Source organism: Pantherophis guttatus, chromosome 16 (assembly GCF_059756535.1).
Source record: "Pantherophis guttatus breed Tessera chromosome 16, ASM5975653v1, whole genome shotgun sequence".
NCBI lineage: Eukaryota > Metazoa > Chordata > Lepidosauria > Squamata > Colubridae > Pantherophis > Pantherophis guttatus.
The window spans coordinates 13,119,205-13,147,065 of NC_142078.1; the positions used below are offsets into that span (position 1 = coordinate 13,119,205).

General features: G+C 45.2%; 1 protein-coding gene and 1 long non-coding RNA gene across 5 annotated transcripts in view; one reads left to right on the plus strand and one right to left on the minus strand.

The window, feature by feature from the left end:
- The window catches only part of LMX1B (LIM homeobox transcription factor 1 beta), a 125,958-nt gene extending 115,487 nt beyond the window's left edge, over positions 1 to 10,471 (minus strand). For 2 of the 4 annotated variants that reach the window (XM_034416583.3, XM_034416582.3), the window contains exons 1-2: positions 4,900 to 5,811; positions 1,669 to 1,855 (exon numbers count right to left, since the gene is read on the minus strand). In XM_034416583.3, coding sequence (XP_034272474.1) covers positions 1,669 to 1,855; positions 4,900 to 5,038 — 326 coding nt within the window. In that variant the 5' untranslated portion in view covers positions 5,039 to 5,811. Of the gene's footprint in view, positions 1 to 1,668; positions 1,868 to 4,899; positions 5,812 to 10,225 lie in introns of those variants that run through there. The other 2 variants (XM_060691841.2, XM_060691842.2) reach the window with 2 other exon arrangements.
- Positions 5,683 to 27,861, plus strand: LOC117665079 (uncharacterized). Its single transcript, XR_015730225.1, has 5 exons — positions 5,683 to 5,705; positions 5,792 to 5,902; positions 21,162 to 21,232; positions 24,300 to 24,386; positions 27,377 to 27,861. It is a non-coding gene; the product is annotated as an uncharacterized LOC117665079 (long non-coding RNA).

Here is a 27,861-nt window from a genome sequence, read left to right on the forward strand (position 1 = left end):
GGGAAATGGATTCCAGAGAATCTAATGGATTCCAGAGAATCCACGCTTCTCCACCCCCCCCCCTTTTCTATCTTGACCGCCACATTTTTTTAGTTTGAAGGGAGGAAGAAAAATCCAGCTCCAATCAGTTTTTTAGTCACAGGCAGTTTATTTTGGAGAAGGCAGTCTTCTCACCTAACCATTCCTTTAAAAAAAAATCAAACTCTTCCTTTAGACACCCCCTCGTGCTCTATTTTTTTCAGCACTGTATTCAGGAAAGGGTTTTTTTTTTAATTTATTTTTTTTTTTAAAAATCCCTGAAACCTTTCTTTTATTGCACAACTTTCCTTGGGAATATGCAGCCACTTCTTTTCCCCCTCCAAATGCATTTGCATGTGAGCTAAAATGATGATGATTAATTGCTCCTTCGAGAGCGAGGCTTATGCTGGTTTCTCCCCGGACAGTTTTACAGTTTTTAGCGGCTTCTTACCCAAGACTGCAAGGATCGAAATACCAACCTAAAAACAGGCTGGAAAAAAAATAAAATAATAACCCCTTCCTTTGTAGAGTCGCCCTATTTTTATTTTATTTTTATTTTTTTTAAGGAAGGACCATAACAAAATTTGAATAGGACTTTCAACTGAAGTTATAAAATTCCTCACAGGTGGATTGTTGACAGACAAAGGAAAAAGTGTTTATATACTTTGCTTTCAAAAAATATTTTTTTTAAAAAAAGTAATATTTGTATTTGTTTATTTATATTCCCTGTTTCTAAACCACCTCTTTCTCCTTCAGAGATTTGAATTGCTTCATAGAAAGGAAGCAAGAGATTGGTTTTGAAATATGCCCAGCCTAAAAGAAAATTGAGGAGAGGCGGATTTCAGAAAGAGAAAAGAGAAAGGAAAAGGCAGGGAAAGGGATGGCTATAAATTGTTCCCTTGGAAAAAATAATAATAATGCAAATAATCCGAGGTGAAGGCAAATGGCCTCAGAGAGGATTTGAGTTAGGAAAGTGGCCCAAATCTGCCAGAAAAACGATCCAAGCTGGATCGGAGACCCCGCCAAAGAACGGACAAAGACATTCCACCTTTACTTGCTTGAAAAATAATTTAATAAGCTGGGGAATACTTAATAAATGACACGTATATGCCGCGTGAGTGAGCCATCTCCCACCCCTCACCCCCAAATCCACTTGTGGTGAAGTCAAATCATTTTTCGCGGATCCAACCTCCAATATCCACCCCAAATACCCTATGCAACTTTTTTTTTTTGAATTGCACACAACAAGCCAGCAGAGTAGGTCAACGAGGAGGAAGGGGGGGGGAAGGAGAGGATAAAGGAAAGAGAGAGATCGGAGGGAAATCAGTTCAGCCCCAGGATGGTGAAAGGAACTCAAGTCCTTACTTGAGTTCCTTTAAAGCAACAATGGAATGACGCAACAATGGGTTTTAAAGCAAAGGGGTGGAGCTACAGCTCTTTGATCCGAAAAGCTGGGCTTTATTCTCTTGGAAATCCTCCTCTCCATTGTCGCCTTCACTGCTTTAGGCCTCCTCTCCCACTATTACTACTCCTTTCCACCAGGATAAATGAGATCAAGCCAGGGAAGGCAGCAGTGAAGAATTCCGGTGGCTAAAAGGGAAAGGTTAATATATATATATATATATCAATAAATAAGGGTAAAGATCTTACTGTTGGTAGTCTTGCTTGCAGTAAAGCTTCCGGTCTCGGAAGTAGCAGCTAGTGGTTAGTGCCTGTTGGCAGACGGCGCATTGCAAGCACTCTTCGTGCCATGAGGATTCGTTGACACGCATCAGGAAACGGTCGGAGATGGGACGCTGGCACCCCTCACAAACCGACTGGTGTTGGCAATCGGATCCTGAAGGAGGGAAGGGAAGCAAGCGGGGAGAGAGAGAGAGAGAGAGAGAGAGAGAGAGAGAGAGAAGATAAAGGGAGAGAGAAAGAGAGAGAGAGAGAGAAAGAGAAAGAGTGTAAGAGAGAGAGAGAAAGGAAGAGAGAGAGAGAGAGAGAGAAAGAGAAAAGAGAGAGCGAGAAAAAAAGAGAAAGAGAGAGAGAGAAAGAGAAAGGGAGGGAAGGAGAGAAAGAGAGAGAGAAAGAGAAAGAGAGAGAAAGGAAGAGAGAGAGAGAGAGAAAGAGAAAAGAGAGAGCGAGAAAAAAAGAGAGAAAGAGAGAGAGAAAGAGAGAGAGAGAGAAAAGAGAAAGAGAGAGAAAGAGATGGAGGTAGAGAGAGAGAAGAGAAAGAGAGAGAGAGAAAGAGAGAGGGGGGAAGGAAAAAAAAGACGTGTGGAAAAAAAAGAAAGCAAGATAAGAAAGAATCACACACACACATACCCAAAAAAAGAAAAGGACAAATCCACAAGGCTGTGTTTTAAGGAGGATTGGGTTCACCCAGGGGCCAAACGCTGGCTTTGAAATGCCTGGGTGGACCAATCCTTCTTAATTCCCACTCGAGATTTAGAATTGCGCCAGTTATATATATATTTGTTATTTTAAGGCTTCCTACAATCACCCGTTTGTTAATTAGCCATCAAATTCGGTGGACCAAAACGAAGCTGAGCTGGAGAAAGTCAACTGACCTGGGAAAGAAGAGCAGACAATTTAACTTTCCAGGCAGGTCTTCACAGAGCCCCCCCACCCACCGCCCCCCAAAAAGTCTCAGTTCTCCATTCCTCAACCTGCGTCCAACACCAGGAAAAAGAGAAACCAGATTACGGGAGACAGGGATGAGCTTCTGATGGGGAATCCAAATAATTTACAATCCCTGTTCTTGATTATTAACACCTCTCCTGCCATTTCTACCCTTCTAACTTCTACTCAGAAGGAAGCAGAAGGAAGGCTCACTTCCAAGAAAATATGTCTGGAATGCTGTTCAAGGCAAAAATCATCTTTGGCCATTTATGAACTGCTTCCCCCCAGCCCAAAAAAAACACATTTATTGTACCCTAGTAGTTACCCATCAACGTTATATTTTACTAGCAATAGCACTACTGTAGCGGGCAGTTGTCATTATGACTATTATCTCACCTGGCCTGGCTCAAAAAATAAACCATAAGATAATGGCCAAGGGAAAATAAAAATAAATAAAATAATCGCATTTATAGAACTATACAAACCCGCCAAGAAGTTTGTCTCAATGCTTACCAAGTTAAAAAAAACAAAAAACAACAACACGGGTTTTTTTTAAACCGCCTCTCTCTATTCAATCCTGGCCTAAATGGTTTTAATTCCTCGAATTCAACAGCGAATATATATATTTTTTTAAAAAAATCAATTCGGTACACTAAGATATGGGTGGCCTAATACCAGGGCTTATTAACTGCATGATGATGATGATGATGATGAACCCTATTAATGCCATCAGCTCCTGGTGGAAAGGTTGCAGTGCAGTATGTGTGAGAGAGGGAAAGTCCGGCCTTACAAATCAGAAGAAAATGAGGGAGCTACAGAACACTTGGCTGGACTGACAGCCTACAAATCTCAATCTCAATCTCTCTCTCTCTCTCTCTCTCTCTCTCTCTCTCTCTCTCTCTCTCTCTCTCTCTCTCTCTCCCTCCCTCCCTCCCTCCCTCCCTCCCTCCCTCCCTCCCTCTCTCTTTGGAAGAAGTTTTCTCGGGAATTTGGCACGCGGTTGTTACCGGGGAGGTGGCTGCAGGAAAAAGCTGCAGAATTTTGTCTTAAAGGAGCGACCGTGTTCGTGGACAGCGGCTGGAAGATTTAACTTGGCCAGGTTAGGATCCACACGAGAGGGGGGGAAGCAAGTGGGGGGGAGAGTGGAGTTGCAGTGGGGATTGAGGCCCGATTGAAGCAGGAGAAGAACCGGGTTTAAACTCTTGAGAAGTGGTGAGAAGAGGGTTTGCAAAGAAGAAGGGAAAAAATAATAATAAAACCCGAGCGCATCTGGCGAAAGGAAAGCAATGAGTCCGTCTTTCTCCGCTTCTTCAGAGAACCAGAAGTTCAAGATTAAATCAGTTCGCCGCCAGAAGTATCGGGGAGGCGGACAACACACAGAGAGAGGGAGACAAACACACAAACACACCGTCCCTTCAAATTCAGGACTCCCCTTCGAGATACGCTTCAGCCCCGTCCGGCAGGCGTCACTCCTGTCGGGCCGTTTAGCCAGAGTTTGAACAAGCGTGTCAAACAACCCAACTCTCTTGGAATCCGGGGAGTATCGACGCGGGTGCCCCTTCTGACGTGCAAAGCAGCCCGAGAGGAAAGTGAGACCAGCGGCCTTCGAAACGCGGCTCGCTTTTTTTTTTTTTTTTTTTTCCTCGCCAAGGAAGGTAAAAGCGCAGAGATTCGGGTTCCAAAGTTGGACCGCTCGAAACGCAAAATTGGGCGATCCAGTGCCAGGTTTTTTTTTTTTAAAAAAAGAGCTGGTTTTAAAGAGGGGAGGGCGTACCCCCTCCAAAACGAGGAGGGGGAGGGAGAAAGCCGTAATGGATTGGAAGCTGGCAAAGGGATAAAATAAAATTGCAAAGGGCACTGGTTGGAGTCTTGGGTCAACACGGGAAGGAAAATACACACTCACACATTAATGTTATCGCTCAATCCGGAATGTAAATCAAGGGCCGGGCGCGCAAGTGGCGTGAAAGTGGTTTTTCCCCTGCCTACCTCTGTCCTTTACGTGTGGATTCTCGGCCGGGATAACTCGCCTCTCTCCCTGGCCAAGTTGCCAAGCATCTCTACCGCAATTGTTCGGCTCTGGAAACCGGAGGTTGGGGGCTGAGGAGGAGAGGAGAAGAGGAGGAGGAGGGCGCGCGGGGCTGTTCCACCGCGCCAGGATCGGGGTCAAGGAAGGCGAGTTTTATCTATATATGTTTGGGGTGCAGAGGGGGAGGGAGAGAAGATTTTTTAATTTACAGGAAAGTTGGGAAGGGAGCGAAGAAGAGTTAAACTCACCCAGCAGGACTCCCAAAGTCGCGGGCCCCGAGCGCAGCGGCCGATCCTCCATTTTAATCCCGTCCAGCATCTTGGCACAATTGACCGAGCCGCGATTCAAGCAGTTTTCCAGCGCCTCCGGTCCCGCGGCCACGTCCATGGGGCGGAAGGCGGGCTACGGAGGGGAGGAGTGGGGGGTGGGGGGAAAGGCAGCGGCGGTTTAGTGGCCTCCCCGGCTGGGATCCGGGCCGCGGAGCAACGGGACGGTGCCGAGGGCAAAGGCGAGCGGGACGCAGCCAAGAGGCCGAAGGAGCCGGCTGTCCATCGGCGGGGCGGCCGGAGAGGTCACCTGCTGGCTGGAAGACGCCTCCGGAGCCCCTCTCGGGGTGGAGGAGGGGGCGGCCAGGCCCTCCCCGAAGCAGGGAGACGCCCGGCACTGCATGCACCCGCTAGCGCAAGCTGTCTCCTCTGGAGCTCTCCTCGGCCCAAATGCCATCCAAAACTCCCGAGCCGGGAGGCGCTCCGTTTACAAGCGGAGGAAAGCTGCTGCGGAGGAATACATCCGCCCCGCCACCGCCTCCCCTCCTTTTCCCAAAAAGGCGGGGGGGGGAGAGAGAGAGAGAGTGAGCGAGTGAGCGAGACCGAGAGAGAAGAGGAGGAGGTGGAGGAGGAGGGAAAAGTGGGGAGGGAAAAAAAAAACTTGCTGACATTTGAACTCCCAATCGGTGTGCCTAATATCCCTACGCCGCAGTGAGGCGGTCCTCGCCCTGTCAAATAGTGCGTCCGCTTACGCGCAAAAAAAAAATGGGGGCAGCCTCCCAAAAAAAGTGAACGGGAGGAAAGAAAGAAAAACGGAGCGACAGGGAACGAGAAATACAGCAAGGAGGAGAGGAAAGCGGGTGGGGGGGAGGAGAGAGAGAGAGAGAGAGAAAGAGACGAGGCAAGCCCCCTCCCTCGAGGGGCCAGTCAGTCGTGACAAAAGGAATCCTCAGCCAGGTGGAGAACAGGAGGAGAAATCCGGCAGGTAACCCCTTCCGTAGGAGACGTAAAAGAAGGGTAGGCGCTGCGGATAGAAAGGGAGGGAGTGAGGTGCAGAGAGGGAGAGGGAGAGTTGGGCTGTTTAAAATTAATAATTGGGTAAGGCAAGGGGGGAGACTTGCAAAGAGGAGGGGTAGTTAGGGACTATCCAGCGCCTGTCATCTGAACAGGACAGGGTGGGTGGGGGATACAGAGAAAGCAAGAAGGAAGAAAAAGGCTGCGTGAATCCGTGCCACCCGCCCTACCTCCTGTCAAAGAGACCCTGCGCCCAAGTAGCCGCCTAAAGTCACACAAACAGCCGGCTCACCTCGCTTGGCAGGTAAGCACCTTTGCTCCCCCTTCCCTTCTGGGTGGGATATAAGTCCTTCCTTCCTTCTACCTGGACGCCGCCACAATTTGAAGGTTATGTTCGGGAAGGGGGAAAAAATGGGAGGTTGGGGAAAGAGTTCTCTGCTGGTTTGGGGAACCGGTGAGGAAGCCCCTGGAGTATGGCCAAACGCGCACCCGGACTGGAGATCCACTGGAGATCCTTCCATCAGGGACTCGGAGTTAGGAAAACCTGGTGGTGGAAGGGGGTAACTAGCCCCTCTCCCCTCCAGCAAGCCTTTTGCGAGATTGGGGAGGGGGGCCGGAGAGAACGGAGAGTGTCTGGCTTGGCACCTGGCGAAGTGTGGGGTGGGACCCTAAGAAACGCGCGCAGACGCCCAACCTTTTTTGTCAGTCTCGGCTGCACCTCTGATTTGGGAAACTCAGTCTTTCCCAAAACGCCAAACCAAATTCTGCACCCAGGATTCGGAGTGGGGGGCGGGGGTCGTCTTAAATCTCGCCCAAATTTAAACCCGCCTCGAGGATCGCCACCCCGTCTCATTTTTCAACCCCTGGAGCGAGCGATCCAGCCATCCTAAAGGCGACAAAACCCACCCGCGCACAAGCGCCCACCCTCTCCGTTGAAGACACCTAGCCGCACCCTCGTGCCAAGTTCTCCGCGTGGTGGTTGTTTTTTTTTTCTTTCTCCCTTCCCCCGCGATGTTCAGAGGGCCACGGCTTACACCTTCCTTTGGTTGAGGTGGAGTGGGGGCGAGAGAAGAGTGGGTGCCTGAAATTTTGAGTGGGCTGGAGGAGAAAAAGTAGGCCCTATTCTGGCGATCTTTTAAAATTCCGATTCTGTTCCCTAGCAGCGCGTAAAAACGCAAGCCACGTTTGGTCGGGCTTTTGGCGAATGGGACTCCCTTTTTATAAGAGACACGTATAGGAGGACTTTCTTTTCTTCCTCCTTCTGGGCCTGCTTGGTGAAAGCGAGTATTCTGAGCTTCTGAATTGTAGGTAGAGCCCAAAACGCCCTGCCAGAAACAGGCCTCCAAAAAAGGAGCTGGGATCGGTGTGTGTCTCTCTCCAGCAACATTAACTCGGCCTGGCATTTAATTTTATTTCCATCCTGGGGGGGAAAAAAATCGTCTAAAGTCTTTTCGTTAACTGCCGGTGGAATCTTAGATATTTCGGCTCTTTTGATTCTCAACCAGACAGAAATTTCGATTGTTGTCTCTCTCTTTTTGGGCGGGGTCAGGTCGGGAGGCTTAAGAAATGGCAGGCTCCTATTTTGTCCTGTGAGGGCGGCTGGGTCCAAATTCATCCCGCCTTCGAGTTAGTAGACCCTTTGGGAATCGGTGGAAGAGAAAGCGCGCTTTGAGCCTTCTTGGCTGCTGTAGATTAAATGCTGAATTCAAGAGAAAAAAATCTATCTCCAATCTTACAGGGAGTCTGTATTACAGAGAGTTCCTAGATTATTGACTTCTGAATGCATCTTTTGTCACCAGTTTCCCAAGCAGAAGATGTATTTTAAGTTTCGCAAAATAGCAAGGTGAAAAGGCAACTTTTTACCTTTGATGATCTGCGGTTTAATTTCTTAAAAAGAATATTCTGCAACGAGGCTGACCTTGGCCAGTCTCAGCCCAGCTCACCTCACGGGGTTGTTGTGTAGGGGGGAAAAGAGAAGAAGGGAAGAGTATTAGATGTGTTCCTGGCCTTGAGTTATTTACAAAAATAATAATGGCGGGATAAAGGGGGGGGGGAACACCTTATAAAAGATGGAATAAAATCAAAACCACGTTGTTACGGTAAGCTTGCTTTCCTACATTTTAAAGGGGGTAGGCATTTTCCTTTTTCCCAAAATGCAAACTGCAAAATATCTCAGCTTCAAGCATTGTTTGCCTATCAAAACCGAATTTGTAAACGCGGGCAGGAGTTACTTTTCCCGAATCTTCCAGCCTCTCCTCCCAACTTGCATCGCCGGTGATCCAGAAATCTGTCACTTTGATAACTTTCCTTTGACATTCCTCTCTCTCCCCCCGCCCAGTTTAAAGATCTCTATCTGAGTGTTTTCCCCCCTCCAATAAAAATGCGATTTCTGCAGTCGGTGAGGGAAGAAAATCAGCCGCCCACTAATAATAAAGTATTTTAAATTTTGGGCTCGGAACTAAAAAAAAAATAGGTAATATTTCGAGACCCCGAAAAGCTGAGCGGATTGGGGAAAAAAGTGATTGGGCTCAAAAGTCAAACCCAAGGTCTCTTTTCATCTGACTAACCAAATTCAGAGTTTCTCCCCAAAGAAACGAGCCTTTTCTTTCTCAAGCTTATCCCCGCGCTCCTAGTACCGAAGAGAATTTCCGACCAAGAATTGAACAATTCGAAAAATTGAAACGTGCCTGAAAAAGCTCACCTCCAAGACATCGAATAGTCTGCGCTGAAAGTCCGAGTGGCCGGAAAAACTGAGGGAGTCTGCGTTTACTCGGAGAAATACGCCTTGTTTGGCCGCGCAAAAAAAAACAAAACCCTAATACCCTCAGTCTCTTACAAGGAACCAACAACCCACCCGTGCTAAATTGTTATTTCTTTCGGGATTCGTTATAAATCCATTTTAAAAAAATCGTGCCTCTGGCCTTTGGAACAAATTCTAAACAAGCGTGAATAGGTGGGCGCAAGGAACTGGGAAGGGTCCCTAATCTGGAAACTAGGACTCTACTCCATAAACCAGACTTTCTTAGGCGGATTGGCAAGCGCCTGACACAGGATGTGCAATTCCCCCCCAAAATTGTGCGCAACTCTAGATTTCATCGCATTAGGCCTCGTTTTGCCTGTTTATCTAATCCACATCTGGGTATTTGAGACCCCCCCCCCGCCCACATCCTCCAGCCTTTTGTCAGGCTCGCACGGATTTTTATTTTGGTTTTATTTTTGAAAACGACTTTTTTTTTAAAAAAAAAAAACAATTTAGGTATGTGCGCGCGCGCGTGCTTGGCATCTTCCTAAGGGGAGCTATTGGTTTGGCTCCCCGCCACAGTCCCAGTTTCTCGTGTGGCCTCTTGGGGAAATTAATTGCCCACCCCTTGATCTAGTTTTAATATCTTTCTCCAAAAGCAGCTCAACACGTGGATAGCTAAACCAGCTGAGGCTCCGTTTCTCCGTTCTGTGCAATCCGCCTCCGATCTGGAAACTCTGGGAGCGGATCCCCCCCATTCTTGAATGGGGCGGGCAAGAAATAAAATAAAACAAAACAAAACAAAATAAACGCCGGGCGAGGAGATGGCGGCGGAGAAGGTAGATTCGGACAACAGGCGCTCCAGTTTGTAACACCCCCCACCCCGAAACCGACTTCATCGCGGATCGCTTTTCGTTTTCAACCCCGCGTTAAATGGAATCCCTTCCTTGAACCCAGTAGTTGCGTTCCCACGAAATGCTACTGCCCTGGGTTCTTCGTTAGACATCTACCAAATTTACCAAGCAGCGAGAGGATTTTTTTTTCTCCTAACCAGAAATTTAGCCACGATTAATGTTGAGGGAGAAACAAGAGTAGAGTAGAGTAGAGTAGAGTAGAGTAGAGTAGAGTAGAGTAGAGTAGAGTAGAGTAGAGTAGAGTAGAGTAGAATAGAATAGAATAGAATAGAATAGAATAGAACAGGAGTAGAGTAGAGTAGAGTAGAGTAGAGTAGAGTAGAGTAGAGTAGAGTAGAGTAGAGTAGAGTAGAGTAGAGTAGAGTAGAGTAGAGTAGAGTAGAATTCTTTATTGGCCAAGTGTGATTGGATACACAAGGAATTTGTCTTGGTGCATATACTCTCAGGGTACATAAAAGAAAAGATACGTTCCATCAAGAATCATAAGATAGGACCTGGTTTAAGGAAGACGTGTGAAAGCAATCAAAGAGTGCGAAGTTTGAAAGGCGAGGATTAGTTCAGGCCGAGAGATGTAAACCCCTCAAAAAAGAACCCAGGAAAAAAAATGTCCATATAAAGGGAGGAGAAAAAATCCACTTACCTTGTCTCTGTTCCTCACTCGGGCCAACGACATGCACCCATTGGTAATCGATTTCCGTCCAGGATCAAACCCGAATCGAGGGTTTCGGAGCGTCCCCCGATTTCCCCATTTGGGGTGGAGGGAAAAGCGAATTTCATTCTTTGGGGCCGGTGCGCCTTAAGCCCCAAAGCTGCAGGTCCGTTGAGTTTCAAGGAAGCTTACTCTCGAGGAGGCTGAAAGAGAAAGCGGACAGAAACGGAGGTTAACCTACACACCCTTACACACCGCACCGCGCAAAGCAGGGCTCGCTAGAAACCTTGGCTGTTGTACAATAGGTGCTTAATTTGACCCTGTTCATCCTGGATGAATCGAAGTTTGGCCATAGCTTGGCTCTAACCTGAGATTTGATCCTCCTTCTCCTCCCCCACATCTCTCCCTGCTTGCGCGACCCTGGACTCCCCCCACCCCAACCCGGCGATAGGGTCTGGATTCCCCAATTCGAATTCAAGATGGATTTCCTTGTGGTCTCCTGTTCACCACCTGGCTGAAACTTATGGTTTGTTTACACATGAAAAACCAGAAGGGCTTGCTCAGTACTTGCTCAGCTCAGTTGCTGTCCCAATTCAGAATAACAGAATAATTCTCACCACCTCGGAAGGATTTCTCTCTCCCCCCCCCCTCTCCCCCGGAAAAAAAATTGGGGTTATATCCCCCCCCCAATTCTTTCTTAATGGTTTATTGAATAAACTATCACGTGCCGAGGAAAGTGGCTCTAGTGTGATGAATCTGCGAGACGTTTCATCCAAGCCAAATAGTAGCTTAGATCCTGGGATAATCCCAGCCTGTGGAAAACCAGAGGCAGATTCAGAAACCCATCTGATTTGGGCTAAATGGAGATCATATTATAGTATCTTTAAAGGGGTAAAAGTTTCAAAACGTTCTGAGATTATTATTATTATTTTTTTTAAAAAAGCATCTTGCTTTAAAACTTTAGAATAATGATAATGATGATGATGATGATGATGATGATGATGATGATGATGATAATAATAATAATAATAATAATAATAATAATAATAATAATAATAAATGTTAAGGATATTGTTGTTGTGTTACCAACCAGCAGAGTAAATGCACAAGGAAACGTTGCTGAGAGCAATGAATAAGAGATATGCAAACTGGTGTATCAAAAGCTTACTTTATAGTAGAAAAACAGTCTCATAGTCTTTAAACAAATTCCAATAATAATAATAATAATAATAATAATAAGCATAACAGTTACCTTAACAGTTCCTAGGTCCTTGGTTAGGACTCGTGCTGCTGAGCTATTAACCAGCCTCAAAGGCTGTGAATCTCACTAAAGATTAACCAATAATAATAGTAGTAGTAGTAGTAGTAGTAGTAGTAGTAGTAGTAGTAGTAATTTATTTATTTATTTATTTATTTGTTTATTTATTTATTTATTTATTTATTTATTTATTTATTTATTTATTGGTTCGATTTATATGCCGCCCTTCTCCGGAGACTCAGGGCGGCTTACAATGCGTTAAGCAATAGCCTTCGTACTTTTGTATATACCTGCTTAGTAGGGCTTTCGCCCCCCCCCAAGCGGTGTTCTTTTTTTATACAAAGTCAGCTTATTGCCCCCACAATTCGGGGCCCTCATTTTACCTACCTCGGAAGGAATAATAATAATAATAATAATAATAATAATAATAATAATAATAATAATAATACCTCTCTCAATTTCGAAAGGAAGGTGCTTGCTTAGAACGGGATGTTTTAAGGTTTTGCCATTAAGCCATAGTTTGCTTAACCAAAGTTAGACGGCTTGGTCAAGCAACACGTGTATGCGGTGGCAGGATTTGACAGAATGAGAGATTTAGAGCCCAGCCGCTGAGGGAGAGAAAAAGGGAGGGAGAGCAAGTGAGCTTGGTTTTATAGATAGATAGATAGATAGATAGATAGATAGATAGATAGATAGATAGATAGATAGATATAGAAATAGATATAGATATAGATATAGATATAGATATAGATATATGTGTGTGTGAAATGGTATAAAATGGTTTGTCGCGAATGCGACTGCTTGAGGGCTTCTGGATTGGAGATGAAAGGCAAAAGGGAAGCAGTATGCTCCCTCCCACATATTGGGGTAGACCAGGTGCTTCCATAGAAAAACAATATATATATATATATATATATATAAGACATTCCCTGATAATAAGCCCAATCGGGTTTTTGAGCGCATGGCAATAAGGCTTATAAAAATATAAGACAGGGTCTTATTTTCAGGGAAACATGGGTATATATCTATATCTTGCTTTCACCTGATTGTTTAGAAATCTCTGTTGTATCCCAAAAGGGGGAGGAAAAACCTGATAGTAAGTAAACAAGGACACACTCATTCCCCAATTACATTTGCCTAAACAGAAAAATAATACTAATCTCATGTGATGCCTCTAAATTCTCCAGGATAGATCGAGAAGAGGTTGGTTTGAAAGGAGAAGGAAGGTTGCTTGTCCCCTCCCTGTTTTTTTAGGCGCCTTCTCTTTTCAATATCTTTGAGAACTTCTGAAAGGGAAGCTTGGAAGATGGTGTGTAAACAGATTGGCTTGAGCGGGAAAGGAACTCTTGGATTCATCATCCGTTTCTGAAATGATCCAGGGCTGCCTTGTCATTTTGTTTTGTTTTTGTTTTCAATCTTCCCCCTTTCAAATTTAATTTTCTTGCAGGATTTGGGTGTAAACGCTAAAAAAATAAAAAAAATAAAAAAAAAAACAGGGGGGCCTCAATGTGTGCGTAGTTTCGTTTCCTTGCCTTCTCCCAATGAGCTTCCTTGAACCTTTGCTCTGAAAACAATTGGGCATTCTCTGGAAACCAAAACTTCTGCTAGAAAAAAAACCCCATCTTTGTTCCTTTGGGGTCTCCCTCTCTCTCTCCTCTCTCTCTTTCTTCTCTCTCTTTTCTCTCTCTCTCTCTTCTCTCTCTCTTTTCTCTCTCTCCTCTCTCTCTTTCTCTCTCTTCTCTTCTCTCTCTTTTCTCTCTCTCTCCTCTCTATTCTCTCTCTCTCTTCTCTCTCTCCTCTCTCTCTCTCTTCTCTTCTCTTCTCTCTCTTTTCTCTCCTCTCTCTCTCCTCTCTCTCTTTCTCTCTCTTCTCTTCTCTCTCTTTTCTCTCTCTCTCCTCTCTATTCTCTCCTCTCTCTCCTCTCTCCTCTCTCTCTTTCTCTTCTCTCTTCTCTTCTCTCTCTCTCCTCTCTCTCTCTCCTCTCTCTATTCTCTCTCTCCTCTCTTTCTCTCTCCTCTCTCTCACTTTTTCTCTCTCTTTTCTCTCTCTCTCTTCTCTCTCCTCTCTCTCCTCTCTCTCTCTCTTCTCTTCTCTTCTCTCTCTTTTCTCTCCTCTCTCTCTCTCTCTCTTTCTCTCTCTTCTCTTCTCTCTCTTTTCTCTCTCTCTCCTCTCTATTCTCTCTCTCTCTTCTCTCTCTCTCCTCTCTCTCTCTTCTCTTCTCTCTCTCTTTTCTCTCCTCTCTCTCTCCTCTCTCTCTTTCTCTCTCTTCTCTTCTCTCTCTTTTCTCTCTCTCTCCTCTCTATTCTCTCTCCTCTCTCTTCTCTCTCTCTTTTCTCTCTCTCTCCTCTCTCTATTCTCTCTCTCCTCTCTTTCTCTCTCCTCTCTCTCACTTTTTCCTCTCTCTTTTCTCTCTCTCTCTTCTCTCTCCTCTCTCTCCTCTCTCTCTCTCTCTCCCTCCAATCTCTTCCAATCCTATTCCTTGCACCGCCCAAGAGGCCTCCCTTTCCAAACACCCTAACTTGCCAGCCTTAACCAAAGGAGCCTCCCCTAATTGGTTACCTAACCCCAAGGCATAGATAGACCATCATCCCCGTACCCTTAGGGCTACATTGGCCATGCAAGATGGGTGGTGCCCGTTCACACCAGAGGGTGCCAGGTTGAAAAAATGTCGCATGCATATCTCCATAATAACCCAGGAATTAAAGCAGGAAGTTGAAGCTTCACTTGTAGGTGAACAGGTTGGCTTGGGTTGGCTTGGATTTGCCCAATACGAACCCAAGATGGACAGAACCATAGTTTATTATTGAATCCACTTTCTCTCCCTAACCTCATAAGCAACTTGGTCCGACACCTATGGATAGCATGGGGTGTGTCTTAGTGCATTTTGTTAGTGGGATAGATAGATAGATAGATAGATAGATAGATAGATAGATGGATGGATGGATGGATGGATGGATGGGTAGGTAGATGATAGATGATAGATTTTTTTTAAAAAAATTGATTTATATGCCGCCCTTCTCCGGAGACTCAGGGCGGCTTACAATGCGTTAACTGAGTCCTAAATGGAAGACACAGCACGCGGGGCTGAAGATGGGGAGGGGGTTGGAGGGGTCTGGTGTGCAGCCCAGGGTGTGGTGCTCAGACTCAGAACCTGGGATGATGCCACAAACCAGGGTTAGGATAGGAATCCGGGCGGTGCGCAAACCAGCTAGACGAGAGAATCTCGGGTCGTCGATGCCAGGCCTTGCCTCGCGCGCGCGCTCTCTGCCCCCTAGCGGTCCAGGTGTGGAAACGCACCCTGCCCTCTTTTGGCTCCGAGATGAGTTTTCTCCGCCGGATGGTCGATATACGTGGATTTCGTTTATAGGCGGACTTGAAGCCTTAATCTTGTCGTTGGGGGTTTGAAGGGGAAGGAGAGAGAGAGACCTTCAAAGTCTTTCCCCTTTTTTGATCAACCCTTTAGGGTGACCCGTGGTGGGAAGGTGAGGGAGGAGGGATGGAGAGAGGGAGAAAGGAAAAGAGAGAGAGAGAAAGAGAAAGAAATGAGGGAGAGAGAGAGAGAAAGGCTGGGGGAGAGAGAGAAAAAAGAGAGAAAGAAAGAAAGTGGGAGAGAGAGAGTGAGAGAAAGAGATGGGGAGAGAGAAAAAGAAAGAGAGAGAGAAAGAAATGAGAGGGAGAGAAAGAGAGAGAGAGAAAGGCTGGGAGAGAAAGAGAAAAAGAGAGAAAGAGGGAGGGAGAAAGAGAGAGAGATAGGGAGAGAGAGGGAGAGAGAGAGAGGGAGAAAGGCTGAGAGAGAAAGAGAAAAAGAGAGAAAGAGGGAGGAAGAAAGAGAGAGAGAGATAGGGAGAAAGAGAGAGAAAGAGAGAGAGAGAGAGAAAGGGAGGGAGGGAGAGAAAGAGAGAAAGAGAAAAGAGAGAGAAAGAGAGAAAGAAAGAAAGGGAGGGAGAAAGAGAGAGAACGAAAAAGAGAGAAGAGAAAGACAACAAGCGCGGCTCCGAACACCTTCAGACGAAACCTGGAATCATCCAACACCGATCTCACATTCCTCGGTCAATTTCCAAGGTTTTGGGGTTTTTTTAAAAAAAGAAAAACAAGCCAGCGTTTGTTTCCGGCCGAAGAAACGGCAAAAAACAGGATTGCCGGGCGAACCGAAGGCGCCTGGAGGAGGAGTGGAGCTCTTGTGCCTGAGTCAGCCAAGGCGAGATAGAAATAAATAAACGCGTGGCTTTCTTGCAAAGTGTGCTTAATCCGGTCGACGCCGAACCGGGCAAGCCGGTTTATTACGGGATAGAAGCGGGGAAATCACCAAGAGGATAAGGAACACTCCGAACACTCGATCTCCTGTGGGAGGATCCACAGCCAACGGGATCCCTCTCTTCGTGTGAAAGCAGAGAACTGAGATTTACTACACCCGGTTTAGACATCAGACGGAGCCACTCCGGGGTGTCTTTAGGGTTCAGAAGCCTCTTTGGATACCCGAGAACAAAACTCAAAATAAAACTTCGGGGGTCGCAAAGAGCTGAGCGATTCCCAAATGGATCGCCCCCCTCCCTCAAGTGGCGGTTGGCACCGTTCAGACGATAGAAAGCCATCAAATCAGGAGCCGCCCGAAGCGTCGAGAGAGACCCAGGTCGAGGCAAGGCTTATCGTCATGGAAACGCGAGCCAGACCAACTTGGCAAACAAACCAGAGTTAAACCAAGCTTAGCCTGTGAAACGAAAAGCGGCTGGCCCCGGCTTTAAATGGACCGGCTTAAACCGACAGGGCGACTTTGCCACGTGCTGGGAAAGAAATCTCTTGGGGGGCGTGGGGGAGGGGGAAGAGAAATTTATTTTCCTTCTTAAGTACATTTGCGATCAGCTTTCGTTTTCCAAACTGGAACCTTGGCACCTGGGGGAAGGGGGCATCAGCCCTAAAAAAAACCCAAAAACCTTTTGACCTATTTGTATTATTTCAGGATAAGGATGCTAAAGAAGATATATTTCGAGAGAAGCGCTTGGTCGTTTTTCTATTTTGTTCTTGTGTGTGCGTGAGATAGGGAGATGGAGATGGAGAGGGAGGGAGGGAGGGAGAGAGAGAGAAAGAGATGGAGGTAGAGAGAGAAGAGAGAGAGAGAGAGAGAGACTGGGAGAGAGAAAAAGAAAGATTGAGAGAAAGAAATGAGGGAGAGAGAAAGAGAGAGAGAAAAAAGAGAAAGAGAGAGAAAGAAATGAGAGGGAGAGAAAGAAGGGGGGAAAGAGAGGAGAAAGTGAGCTACGGGGGTGGCAAATAATATCCTTTGGGATTTGAAACTCTGCAACAGTCCTTGCCTTGTTCTGCAGGCAGAAGAGATCAGCGATGGTGGAAACTGATCCTAGATGACCTTCGTTTCCTGCTCTTTTTTGGAATGAAGACACATACACACATATGAAAAGAAATAGAAAATCAAGATCCTTCCTTCAAAGTCACAACACCAGAAAGATAAACTGGGTCAGATCTGGCTAGTAGCTGGGTAAGAGACGCTAGAAAAATCCTAGAGCTGCGATCTAGAAGTGGAAAAGGCTTTAAAAAAAAAAAAAAAATCTCAGAAGGAACCAGTTGCCCTCTGCTTCCTTGAGAAAGCTAGAGGAACTCAGGAAGAGCCCAGTACAGTTTGAAGAAGAATATGGATCTTTTTAATTTTGACTCAAGTGAAGGTGGTTTGCCAAATCCGTAGGCTTTCCCAAAGCTTCATTCACACAACACCCAGATCTTATTGACTCCGCCCCAATGGTCAGGTGTGGACTTCATAGAGATGCCCCCATGGGGATCCCCATAGTCTTGGTAGAGTTTGCACCACCCACCGCCACCAGAAATGAGATAAGCGCATTTCAGCCTTGAGTGCAAATTCAGCCTCTGTACACCGTTCCAATTCTGAATTTCATCCCTCCGTGCTACCGTTTCAGGGTGCCATTTCTACTTCCCTATGCGCGGCGTTCTTGCTCCGTGTTTTTACACCGCTAAGGGTAAAGTGTGAAGGATGTGTGTGCGCGCGTGCTGCATTTCCAAACTTCGATTACCATCCCGGTTCGGTTTTTTTTTTTCCTTTGGACACGTGAAAAACACGACTCGTTTCTTCGCGCGCAATCGGCCAGGCGGCCTCAGCTCCAGTCTTCTTAACCGCTGGAAATCAATCCCGCTAACCAGATTCGCCGCGAACTCTCCCGACAACCGGCAGCTGCTGAAAGGGAGCAAAAGGGAACGAACAGCCAACGTTAGGTTAGCCGAGTTTGGCAGCCTCCTCTGGGCTTGCTGTTAATCGTGGCGCGGGGTTTTTCCGGTGCCCTTAGAACGCGCGTCTCCTTGTTTTTTGGAGAGCCGTGCGCCCTGGGCGCTCAGAACTTTCTTCTCCTTTGCTTAGATCCTATCTAAAATCGACATTTTTTTTTCCTCTGCGCCAGAATTGAGGATTCTCGACGGGAGGGGATCCGGTTCAGGTTTTTAATTTGTGGAAGCTTTAGCTTCTCGTTCAACCGCCTTCCTTCTCTCTTTTGTTGGTTGGTTATGTGCCATCAAATCAGCGTAGACTCTTTAAGCTGCTGTTATGGTTAGATTTTTCTCTGCGATGATCTGTCCCTAACCGGATCCTTTCAGTCTCCCAAGGTGCAGCTTTGTTGCTGGTTGTCCTCTTCTTTCTCCTTCCACCTTTCCCAGCATCAAAGACTTCTCCAGAGAGTTGAGGGCTCGCGTAATATATCCGAAAAAGAAGGATGAATTTGAACCTTGAGTAAGAACTTGGAATTGTTTCATTATCCATACCCATTATCCATTGGGTATGGATAACCATATTCTTGGTTCTTCCAGAATACTGTCTTTTTCAACATCAATATTCAAAAGTTTCAATGCTCTTATTCTCCTCCTCCTCCTGTTTCTTCTTTTTCAAGCTTCTGGAGAGCATAATTTCTAAATATTTCGGCCCGTGAGAACCTCTTGACAAAATAAGACATACTTCTCGTTGCTGGGAAGGGTTGCTGCTGTGAAGCACTTAAGATTTTTGACACTGCTCAACTCCAACAAAGTCTTTTTTTAGAATTTTAGGGACCTGTTGGCGGACATCTCAAATCCGTTCACTGGAAAAAATGTATTTGAATGTATATTCCCACTAGCCAAAAATTCTTCTCTCTAGCCAAGTCTAATTTCTGACATCAGTGTTCCAAAGTTTTGTTGAAGTTGGGTTCTTACACTGCGGAATAATAAAATCTTATCCTTGAACTATTTTCTCTCTTGAAAAGCTGTTGTCAAAATCCAAGAGGGAAAAATGTCCGGATTTTAAACGTGAATCTCAAACTCTACAGCTACGACCTGATCCCAGAGCAATAACTGAGCCGCTGGGGAAGACGACTATTGATCCGAAGCACTAAAAAGTAGATTAAATAAAGATTCCATCACCTCTCCATTTTTGCATTGCTCCCTTTTGTTTTAGGATTATTTGTTGTTGTTGTTAATCTTAATGTTTTAATTTTCAATGCCCAGCATTTTTGGAATGTTTCTTTAACCTTCTAACTCTTTATATTGTTACTTATGTTTGACAGTAAGGTGGGTGACATATAAAAGTCATAAATAAATAAAGAAGAGTAGCCATGGTAAATGTGGAGCAAGGAATCAGGCCTGGAATCCAGGGGAGATAAGTCGTCCTCAGGCAACTTCCTTTGGGAGTTTAAGCAAGGTTTACTTTTGAGTAGGCAGTGAAAGAAACTGATGATCAGCTCCAGGCCTACCACAGATAAGGATCAAAGCCCTGAAAAGTTACAAGGCATCCCGAAGATCAAGGCACCTGTTCAGCCGGTTTAAGTGGCTCCAAAAATAACATGATTATCCCACAAATTTCCAGCTACCTGGAGCAATTTACAGGGAGTTTTCTCAGTGCAAGATTTGGGCCTCCCCTAATGTCTGACTCTGCCTCTCCTCACCTGGTCCTTTCCCTCCTAACTATTTAAGGTAACTTTAAAGCAGGTGGGAAAACATCACATTTGCTTGTACTTGTTATAAGGAAGATCAGAATTATTTCTCCTCCTCCTCCAGCAAATAAAAGGGATTCCCAATTCCAGTTTACACACACTGAACAGCCTGATGCAATGTTCCTTCTTTCTCTTTTTGTATTTATTATCTATCTCCTCCTTCTCCTCTTCAAATTCTTCTATGTTGGGAATAAACCCCATGAAATTTCTTTCATTGTGGTCGTAGGCCAGCGTGCCACCCATCACATTATGGTTTAACAGATCGGGTGACTCCACTCCGAAATTGAGTGCTTGGAGATGGGCAATTATGTTTGGCTGGTTGGGTGGTTGTCTATTGGTCCCTGGCTAAGATTTGAAGAGCCTTGGTGGCGTAGCAGACTAAAGTGCTGTTAAGTAGCACCAGCTGCCTGCAATTACTGCAAGTTCGAATCTCACCAGGGTCAAGGTTGACTCAGCCTTCCATCCTTTCAAGGTAGGTAAAATGAGGACCCGCATTGTGGGGGCAATAAACTGACTTTGTATAAAAATAGAACACCACTTGGGGGGGGGACGCGAAAGCCCTACTAAGCGGGTATATACAAAAGTATGAAGGCTATTGCTTAACACATTGTAAGCCACCCTGAGTCTCCGGAAAAAAGCGGCATATAAATCGAACCAAATAAATAAATAAATAAATAAATAAATAAATAAATGAATGAATGAATGAATGAATGAATGAATGAATAAATAAATAAATGTGTAGATGAAGGAAGGCAGTGAGTATGAAATGGGTGGAAGACCATTAAAGAGAGATCCAAGCTAAAACTAAAACTAAGGGAGCCGAGGTGGCGCAGTGGTTAGAGTGCAGCACTGCAGGCTACTTCAGCTGACTGCTAGCTGCAGTTCGGCAGTTCAAATCTCACCAGGCTCAAGGTTGACTCAGCCTTCCATCCTTCCGAGGATGGTAAAATGAGGACCCAGATTGTTGGGGGGAAATGTGCTGACTCTGTAAACTGCTTACAGAGGGCTGTAAAAGCACTATGAAGTGGTATATAAGTCTCAGTGCTATTGCTAATGAACAGCTTAGTCGAACGGCTTCCCTCCAGAAGTTGTGGATGCTCCATCACCGGAGGTTTTCAAGAAGAGATTGGACAACCAATTTACCAGGATGGTGCAGTGTAAGATCTCCTGCCAAAGCAGGGGGTTATCAGTGTGTATGAGAGTTCATGACTGGGAAGACATAGCAAATAGGTCAGCCAATGAGGGCTGTTTGGAAACTGAAACAGTGTGGAGCCTGGGTGTGATTTAGCTCTGTAACTCTGAGTCTGTGCAAAAGGAACTGAAACTAGTCTGTCTGTTGAACTGAAACAGAAAACTTCTCTCCTCTGCCTGTGTTTTGCCTGTAACTACTACCACGTTGGAAAAAAAAAAACTGCTTTTGGTATTGTATATATGTCTCATGTTTTATTATGTATATAAAGAGAAGTTAATGCAGAATCCTGCTGCATCAGGTACCTGTGTGTGCTTTCTGGATTTGATTGCTGCAACAAACTCTGACGGGTTGGTCTAGAAGACCTCTGGGGTCTTTCAGCCCTATTAGTCTATGTTCTACATACAAGGAGACTTGGGGAGGGGGTTCATGTTTTACTCCCCAAAATTTGTTTTTAATCACCCAGATATTAATAGATTTTGACCTCCTTCTCATTTTCTGCAGCTACTGCGAAGGCGCCCGAGAACGGAAACTCTGCCTCTTTCTTGCCTGGATGATACCAACTAGGTGGAAAGGTGAACTAACACCTTTAGAGACTGTCTCTTTCCACCTGCTTCAGATAATGGAGAGGAGGAAAGAGCAGCCTGGCTAGTCTGCCACGAAGAAGCACCACGGTTTGAAATGACCACCGAAAAAGATAAGCAAGGAAGGGAAAATGCTGAGCTTTTGGCTAGATGAAAGAACTCCATTTCTCAAGGGGTTTTTGTATTTGGAATAGCAGGTTGCATAGGCCCTTACGTTCATCGCCAGAAATGTGGTACAGTATTTTGGAGATAGGTTACTCTTAGGTGTGTTTCACGTGAATTTATAAAAAATGGAATTATATGATGTGTGAAGGAGTCCCTGCGGATTTTATTCCGCTAGCCGTTGCCAGATATAGGGGGTGGTGCTAATCTCTGTTTCAAGGCCACTGAGTCACGGTCATGTGGCCAGCATGACATCAAAACGCTGTTATCGTCCCACCAGAGTGGCACCTATTTATCTACTCGCATTGGCATGCTTTCGAATGTCTAAGCTGGCAGGAGCTGGGGCGAGGACGGGAGCTCGCCCCGTCGCGTGGAGCTCGGATCTCGAACCTGGGCTGCCGGCTTTCCAGCCAACAAGCTCAGGGTTTTAACTTCTGAGCCCGTGTGCCGGCTTACGCTATGTCTCTAATAACTATTAATAAGTCTCACCTTGTCTGTGAGTATCAGCTCCTCTTTGTCTCTCGCTAAGAAGACCATCCTTCTTAGCATTTTCACACTTCCAAAGTGGTATGGAATTCAGCCTGCCTTTATATTTGTGGGTGAGAGGCTGGCCAGGTGTGCTGTGAATCCACCTAGTCCATGTTTCCGAAGTAGCATCTCCGTTGTTTAAGCTGAAACAATAAAGATGGTGGATGGGACAAGAATTAAGACCATGGTAGCCTGGAAGGTGTGGACAATATTTTGTGTCCCACCCCCCCAATCCCTATCCCAAGGATTGGTAAACTCTTTGTAGATGAGGTCCCGTAACTCCATTCTGAGATAGCCTTAAATTTTTGGTTTACAAGCTGCCGTTTTCTGGCTGACAGCATCCAGAGCAGTGGTGGGTTGTTACCGGTTCTCCCCTGTTCTCGCGAACTGGTAGCGGAAATTTTCAGTAGTTCGGAGAACCAGTAAATACCACCTCTGCCTGGCCTTGCCCCCAATCTATTCGCTGCCTCCCAAGTCTCAGGTGATCGGCTAGAAGGAAAATACAGTTTAAACTCTTGCCGTGGCGCTTCAAAGGGCCGCCCTACAGTTGATCAATGATAAAAGGAAGTGAGGTGGTAGACCAGTGCACACCAAAAACAAATGGGTAGACCGGCGCACTCCCAAAAAAAATAGGTAGACCAGAACGCTCCAAAAAGAAATGGGTAGACCGGTACAGCTCTGCAAGCAGTTAAAAGCCTGGTAGTCAAGTACCTCTGCTAAATCCTAAAGACTTGTCACATGACCATCAAACCACGCCCACAAAATAAGCCACGCCCACAGAACCGGTAGTAAAAAAAAATTAGAACCCAACCCTGATCTACAGCTATGCCCCAAAAAAACAAATTTGAACTGAGTTTCGTCTGCGGTGAATATGGCTACTCGGAAGAAATGATACTGGCTCATCTTCCTTCTTGGAATGTGCCTGCCTGAAACATAATCACCCCGGGAAAGGGGGAAGAAAAAGAAAAGGAAAAACGAAAAGAAAAATATAAAATCACCTCGAATATGAAATGCAGTTCCTCTATGAAAGGCAGATGTGAACCCATTCTGGCTGTTTAGAACAAGGCTTAACATTAGAAAAACACAGATTAATGAAGAAAACGTCACTGATAGAGATTGATTGGCAGGTGAGAATAATTACCGGCCTTCCACCTCCTTTGCTGTTGTCTTAAGCCGGTCCAAAGTTAAGAATTGTTTGTGTGTATTAGAATAGTAGAAGAATCAATTACATTGGTTTGAAAGGGGGTCCCGGGGAAACCCCCCTTCATTTATTTCAGAACTGTTTTAAGACAAGGTCAAAGTTTCCCCCCGATTTTAATTGGAGGATAAAGGACAATTTTACCAAACTGGGAGGGTTGGCCAATTAATCTTGTCAGCTTGGACATTTCTCATTCTCGGAGAGGCCTAAAAATTGGAAAGAAAATATGATCGGGTGAGACATAACCACGTTCTTAATGGATGAAAACACCCCATAATGAACAGAGAGAGATGCTATCTCATACTTTCTCACAATAAACAATGTTATGTTATAGGGAGGGGAAAAAAAAAAACCCGCACCGAACTCCCTTTCTAAGGGAGTTAGGATGTCAATACAGGTAGCGACCGTTTGAAGCAGGGGTGAAATCCAGCAGGTTCTGACAGGTTCTGGAGAACCGGTAGCGGAAATTTTGAGCAGTTTGGAGAACCGGCAAATACCACCTCTGGCTGGTCCCAGAGTGGGGTGGGAATGGAGATTTTGCAATATCCTTCCTCTGGAGTGGGGTGGGAATGGAGATTTTTTTTAATGTGCTTTCGAACTGCTAGGTTGGCAGAAGCTGGGACAGGTAAACGGGAGCTCACCCCATTACTCAGCACTAGGGATTTGAACCGCTGAACTGCCAACTTTTCTGATCGACAAGCTCAGTGTCTTAGCCACTGAGCCACCGCGTCCTTAAACTGTATACATATATACATCCTATAATGTATATAATGTATATACATCCTATAATATACCGTGTTTTCCCCAAAATAAGACCTTGTCTTATATTTTTTTGAACCCCAAAATAAGTGCTTGGCCTTATTTTTGGGGAGGTCTTATTATTTTGAGGCACGTGGAGGAAAACAGAGGAAATGGCAGGGACTGCATTTAAATATTTTCGGGGAGGGCTTATTTTCAGGGGGGGCTTATTTTAGCACATGTGCTCAAAAGCCCGATTGGGCTTATTATCAGGGGATGTCTTATTTTCGGTATACATCCCTATAATATATAACAGAGCCATTCTCTCTTTTTTGGTAGGGAGGCCGTAAGCAGCTAAGGTTATCCTGAGGTCTGAAATGAATCCATGCCAAATTAAATCCCACTTATTTGCTTTTTTTTTTTTTAATGTAGACCTGGTATCCTTTATTATTCCCAAGAGGACTTGCTTCATCCAAACACCCCAGCTCTTAAAAGAAACATCTTGGGAGCTGAAGACAGGTGAATTACCCTTTGATTTACTCCTATCTGCATATTCCCCTTAACGTTCCCTTCTCTCTCTCTCTCTCTCTCTCCCCCCCTTGCACCTCTTCTTCTGCCTTTTAATTATTAATATTTGCACATCTGCGAAAAAACCCACCCACCCCCATTAATGCAGGGACTTATGTGCACGCTGGGCGGGATCGATCAGAGCCTGAATTAGGAGAAACGGGATTCTTAATCATTCCTTTAATTGTTCCGGGGGAATCTCGCCGAAGACGGATGAAGCTGTGGCACTCATACATTCATGATGGCAATTTTACTGGTGCTCTATTCCAGCCACAGGAGAGAACTATAGAAGTCTCATCTCCTCCATAGATATTCCAGCAGTCCTCCTTGAATGTTCTGCTTTCATTAAAAAAAAAAAAAAAAAGGGCGGGGGGGGAGGAAATATGTTTTTCAAGCTGGATGGCGCCCTATTTCTCTTAAACAAAGGCTGCGTTCAGAATGGAGCAAGGAAAGAGAAAGACCAGCATTCCAGGTTTAGGTAGAAATCAACGTCTATTCGAACCTGGGATCCAGAATGCCAATCACCTGTACAGCTTTCGTCATAATGTTGATTGAAAAGGACCCTACTGCTCTTCAGATGGAACCGCTGTCAGTGATTGACAGCGATTCGTTGACTTGGCTGGCTTAATGACAGTTTACGGAAACCCTCTTGTCGACCAACATCCAGAAGAGCAGAAGAGGAACCAAAAGGAAGAGCGCGAAGTGAACTAAATCGCTCTCTCCGGGACTCTGTGGCTGCTTGTCTTGCTATCCCATGGTCAACTGGATGACAGGTGACTGAAGTAAGTCAGCTTTGAGGTCCACTCAATGCATTGACTCACTTCTCAATGCTCTCTGAGCTTGGTTGTTATCTTCAGACTTCTAGCACTGTTTTCGTCGTTGTGTTAGCTAGTTGGGTCATGAAACATCTGCAAGAAACAACCAAGCTTGCAAGAGCACCATGGACTCCACTGTCATCTTCCTCCTCTTCCTCTCCTTCACTCCACAAAACCCATTGCATTCCAGCACTGATGATGTTCCCTAGATGGGTCATGAAACATCTGCAAAAAAAACCAACCAAGCTCAGAGAGCACCAAGGATCCTATATTCCTCCTCTTCCTCCTCCTCTTCCTTTTCCTCCTCCTCCTCTTCTTTCTCCCTTCACTTCTCCTCCACGAAATCCACTCCCTTCTAGCACTGATGATGTTCCCTAGTTGGGTCATGAAACATCTGCAAGAAAACCACCAAGCTCAGAGAGCACCAAGGACCCCACAGTTCAAGCTTGAGCTACAAATATTATTTTCTATTGGTGCATGGACTTAAACTAAACACATCAGCCAGGTTGGTGAAACACACACCAGGCTAAAATGAGGTCAGTCCAATTGCTTCTGAGCATCTCGGAATAACATGGGAGACATCTCCAATTCTCAGCCAGGTGCAGAGATTTTTCCTCTTTTTTTACCAGCCTACTGAAATGTCCTCCTTTCGATCATTTGATCCAGTTCACTCAAACATGGCCTTATGAACTCTTCCCACCATCCCACTCTCTCTCTCCCCCCCTCCTTCCTCTCTGCTGTTTGTTTTCCTTGGGAACCTGGATTAAACATTGGTTTTGACTTCTCTCCCTCCTTCAAATTGTTTAAACCGTGAAATAATATTTTCATTCTTTGGGGAAGAGGACAAGGTTTGAATAAGTCACTCTATTCTCCTCCAGCAAACCAGTCTTCCTTGTTGCATCTACTATTACTTTTCCCATTGGTAGAGTCTTCTCCAATTCTTTCCCAGAAGGCTGACCAGGTTAAGGGCAGATCTTCCAGGGGGGGGGGAATCTATGTGGCCATTAAGAGTTGACACCAATTTGATATCAATCAATCGATCCATCAATCTTTGTAGAGACAAGCTGTACAATCAACAGGGAAGCTCATAAGCCTAGGAACGGTAGAAGGAAAGAGAAGAAAGAATGACCAGGAGCAAGATGGATGGATTTAAGAGTGAGGATAGCACTAGCAATGGCAGTAGCGCTTAAGAGTTATATACCGCTTCACAATGCTTTATACCCCACTCTAAAAGCATTTTACAGAGTCAGCCTATTGCCCCCAATAATCTGGGTCCTCATTTTACCAACCTCGGAAGGATGAAAGGCTGCGTCAACCTCGAGTCCATGAGAATCAAATTTAAATTCAAATCCAAATTCAAATCCAAATTCAAATCCAAATTCAAATCCAAATTCAAATCCAAATTCAAATCCAAATTCAAATCCAAATTCAAATCCAAATTCAAATCCAAATTCAAATCCTTTATTGTCATTGTACAAAATGTATACAATGAAATTGTTTTAGCCTCTACTGCTGCAGTCCATACAAGAATACAAGACAACATGAGCAATCTAAAGAATAATCCTTATACAAGTAGTTAGTGGGGGGGGAAATTAGTCATACATTTCCATATGTACGTCATATTCTGTACATATGTGTATTACCTGGTGTATGATCTTATATCATGGTATATACCAGTGGTGAAATCCAATTTTTTTTTACTACCGGTACTGTGGGCATGGTGTGGCTTGGTGGGCGTGGCAGGGGAAGGATACTGTAAAATCCCCATTCCCTTCCCACTCCAGGGGAAGGATATTGCAAAATCTCCATTCCCACCCCACTCCAGAGGAAGGATACTGCAAAATCCCCATTCCCATCCCACTCCTGGGGGAAGGATACTGCAAAACCTCCATTCCCACCTTACTCCTGGGGAAGGATATTGCAAAATCTCCATTCCCACCGGCGCTCTGGGGCCAGCCAGAGGTGGTATTTGCCGGTTCTCCGAACTGCTCAAAATTTCCGCTACTGGTTCTCCAGAACCTGTCAGAACCTGCTGGATTTCACCCCTGGTAAATATATATTACACACTACACTGGCACCAGTGAAATTCGTCATATTAATCTGTTTGTGGTGCTATATTGTGTTTAGGAGTCTGACAGCCCATGGGTAAAAGCTGTTTTTAAACCTGTTTGTCTGGCTGGCTACACTTCTACGTCTTCTGCCTGATGGTAAGAGTGAAAAGAGACACTGGCCAGGGTGTGAATCATCCCTAAGTATCTTCCTTACTCTGCTGAAACAGCAAGTCCTGGCGATGTCATCCAGTGGTGTTAGAATTCCTGGATGTGAGCAGAGTTAACCTGCCTTATTACGTTCTAACCACTGCACCACCACACCACACCAGAATGGGAACACCACAGGAAGGCCCAAAAGATCATGGCTGCTAAGAGTTGGCACCAACTTGATATTTATTGATCGATGCATCAATCTTTGATTGATTGCTTATTTGTACCCTATGACTATCATTAAGTGTTGTACCTTATGATTCTTGATGAATGTATCTTTTCTTTTATGTACACCGAGAGCGTATGCACCAAAGACAAATTCCTTGTTGGCCAATAAAAAATTCTATTCTA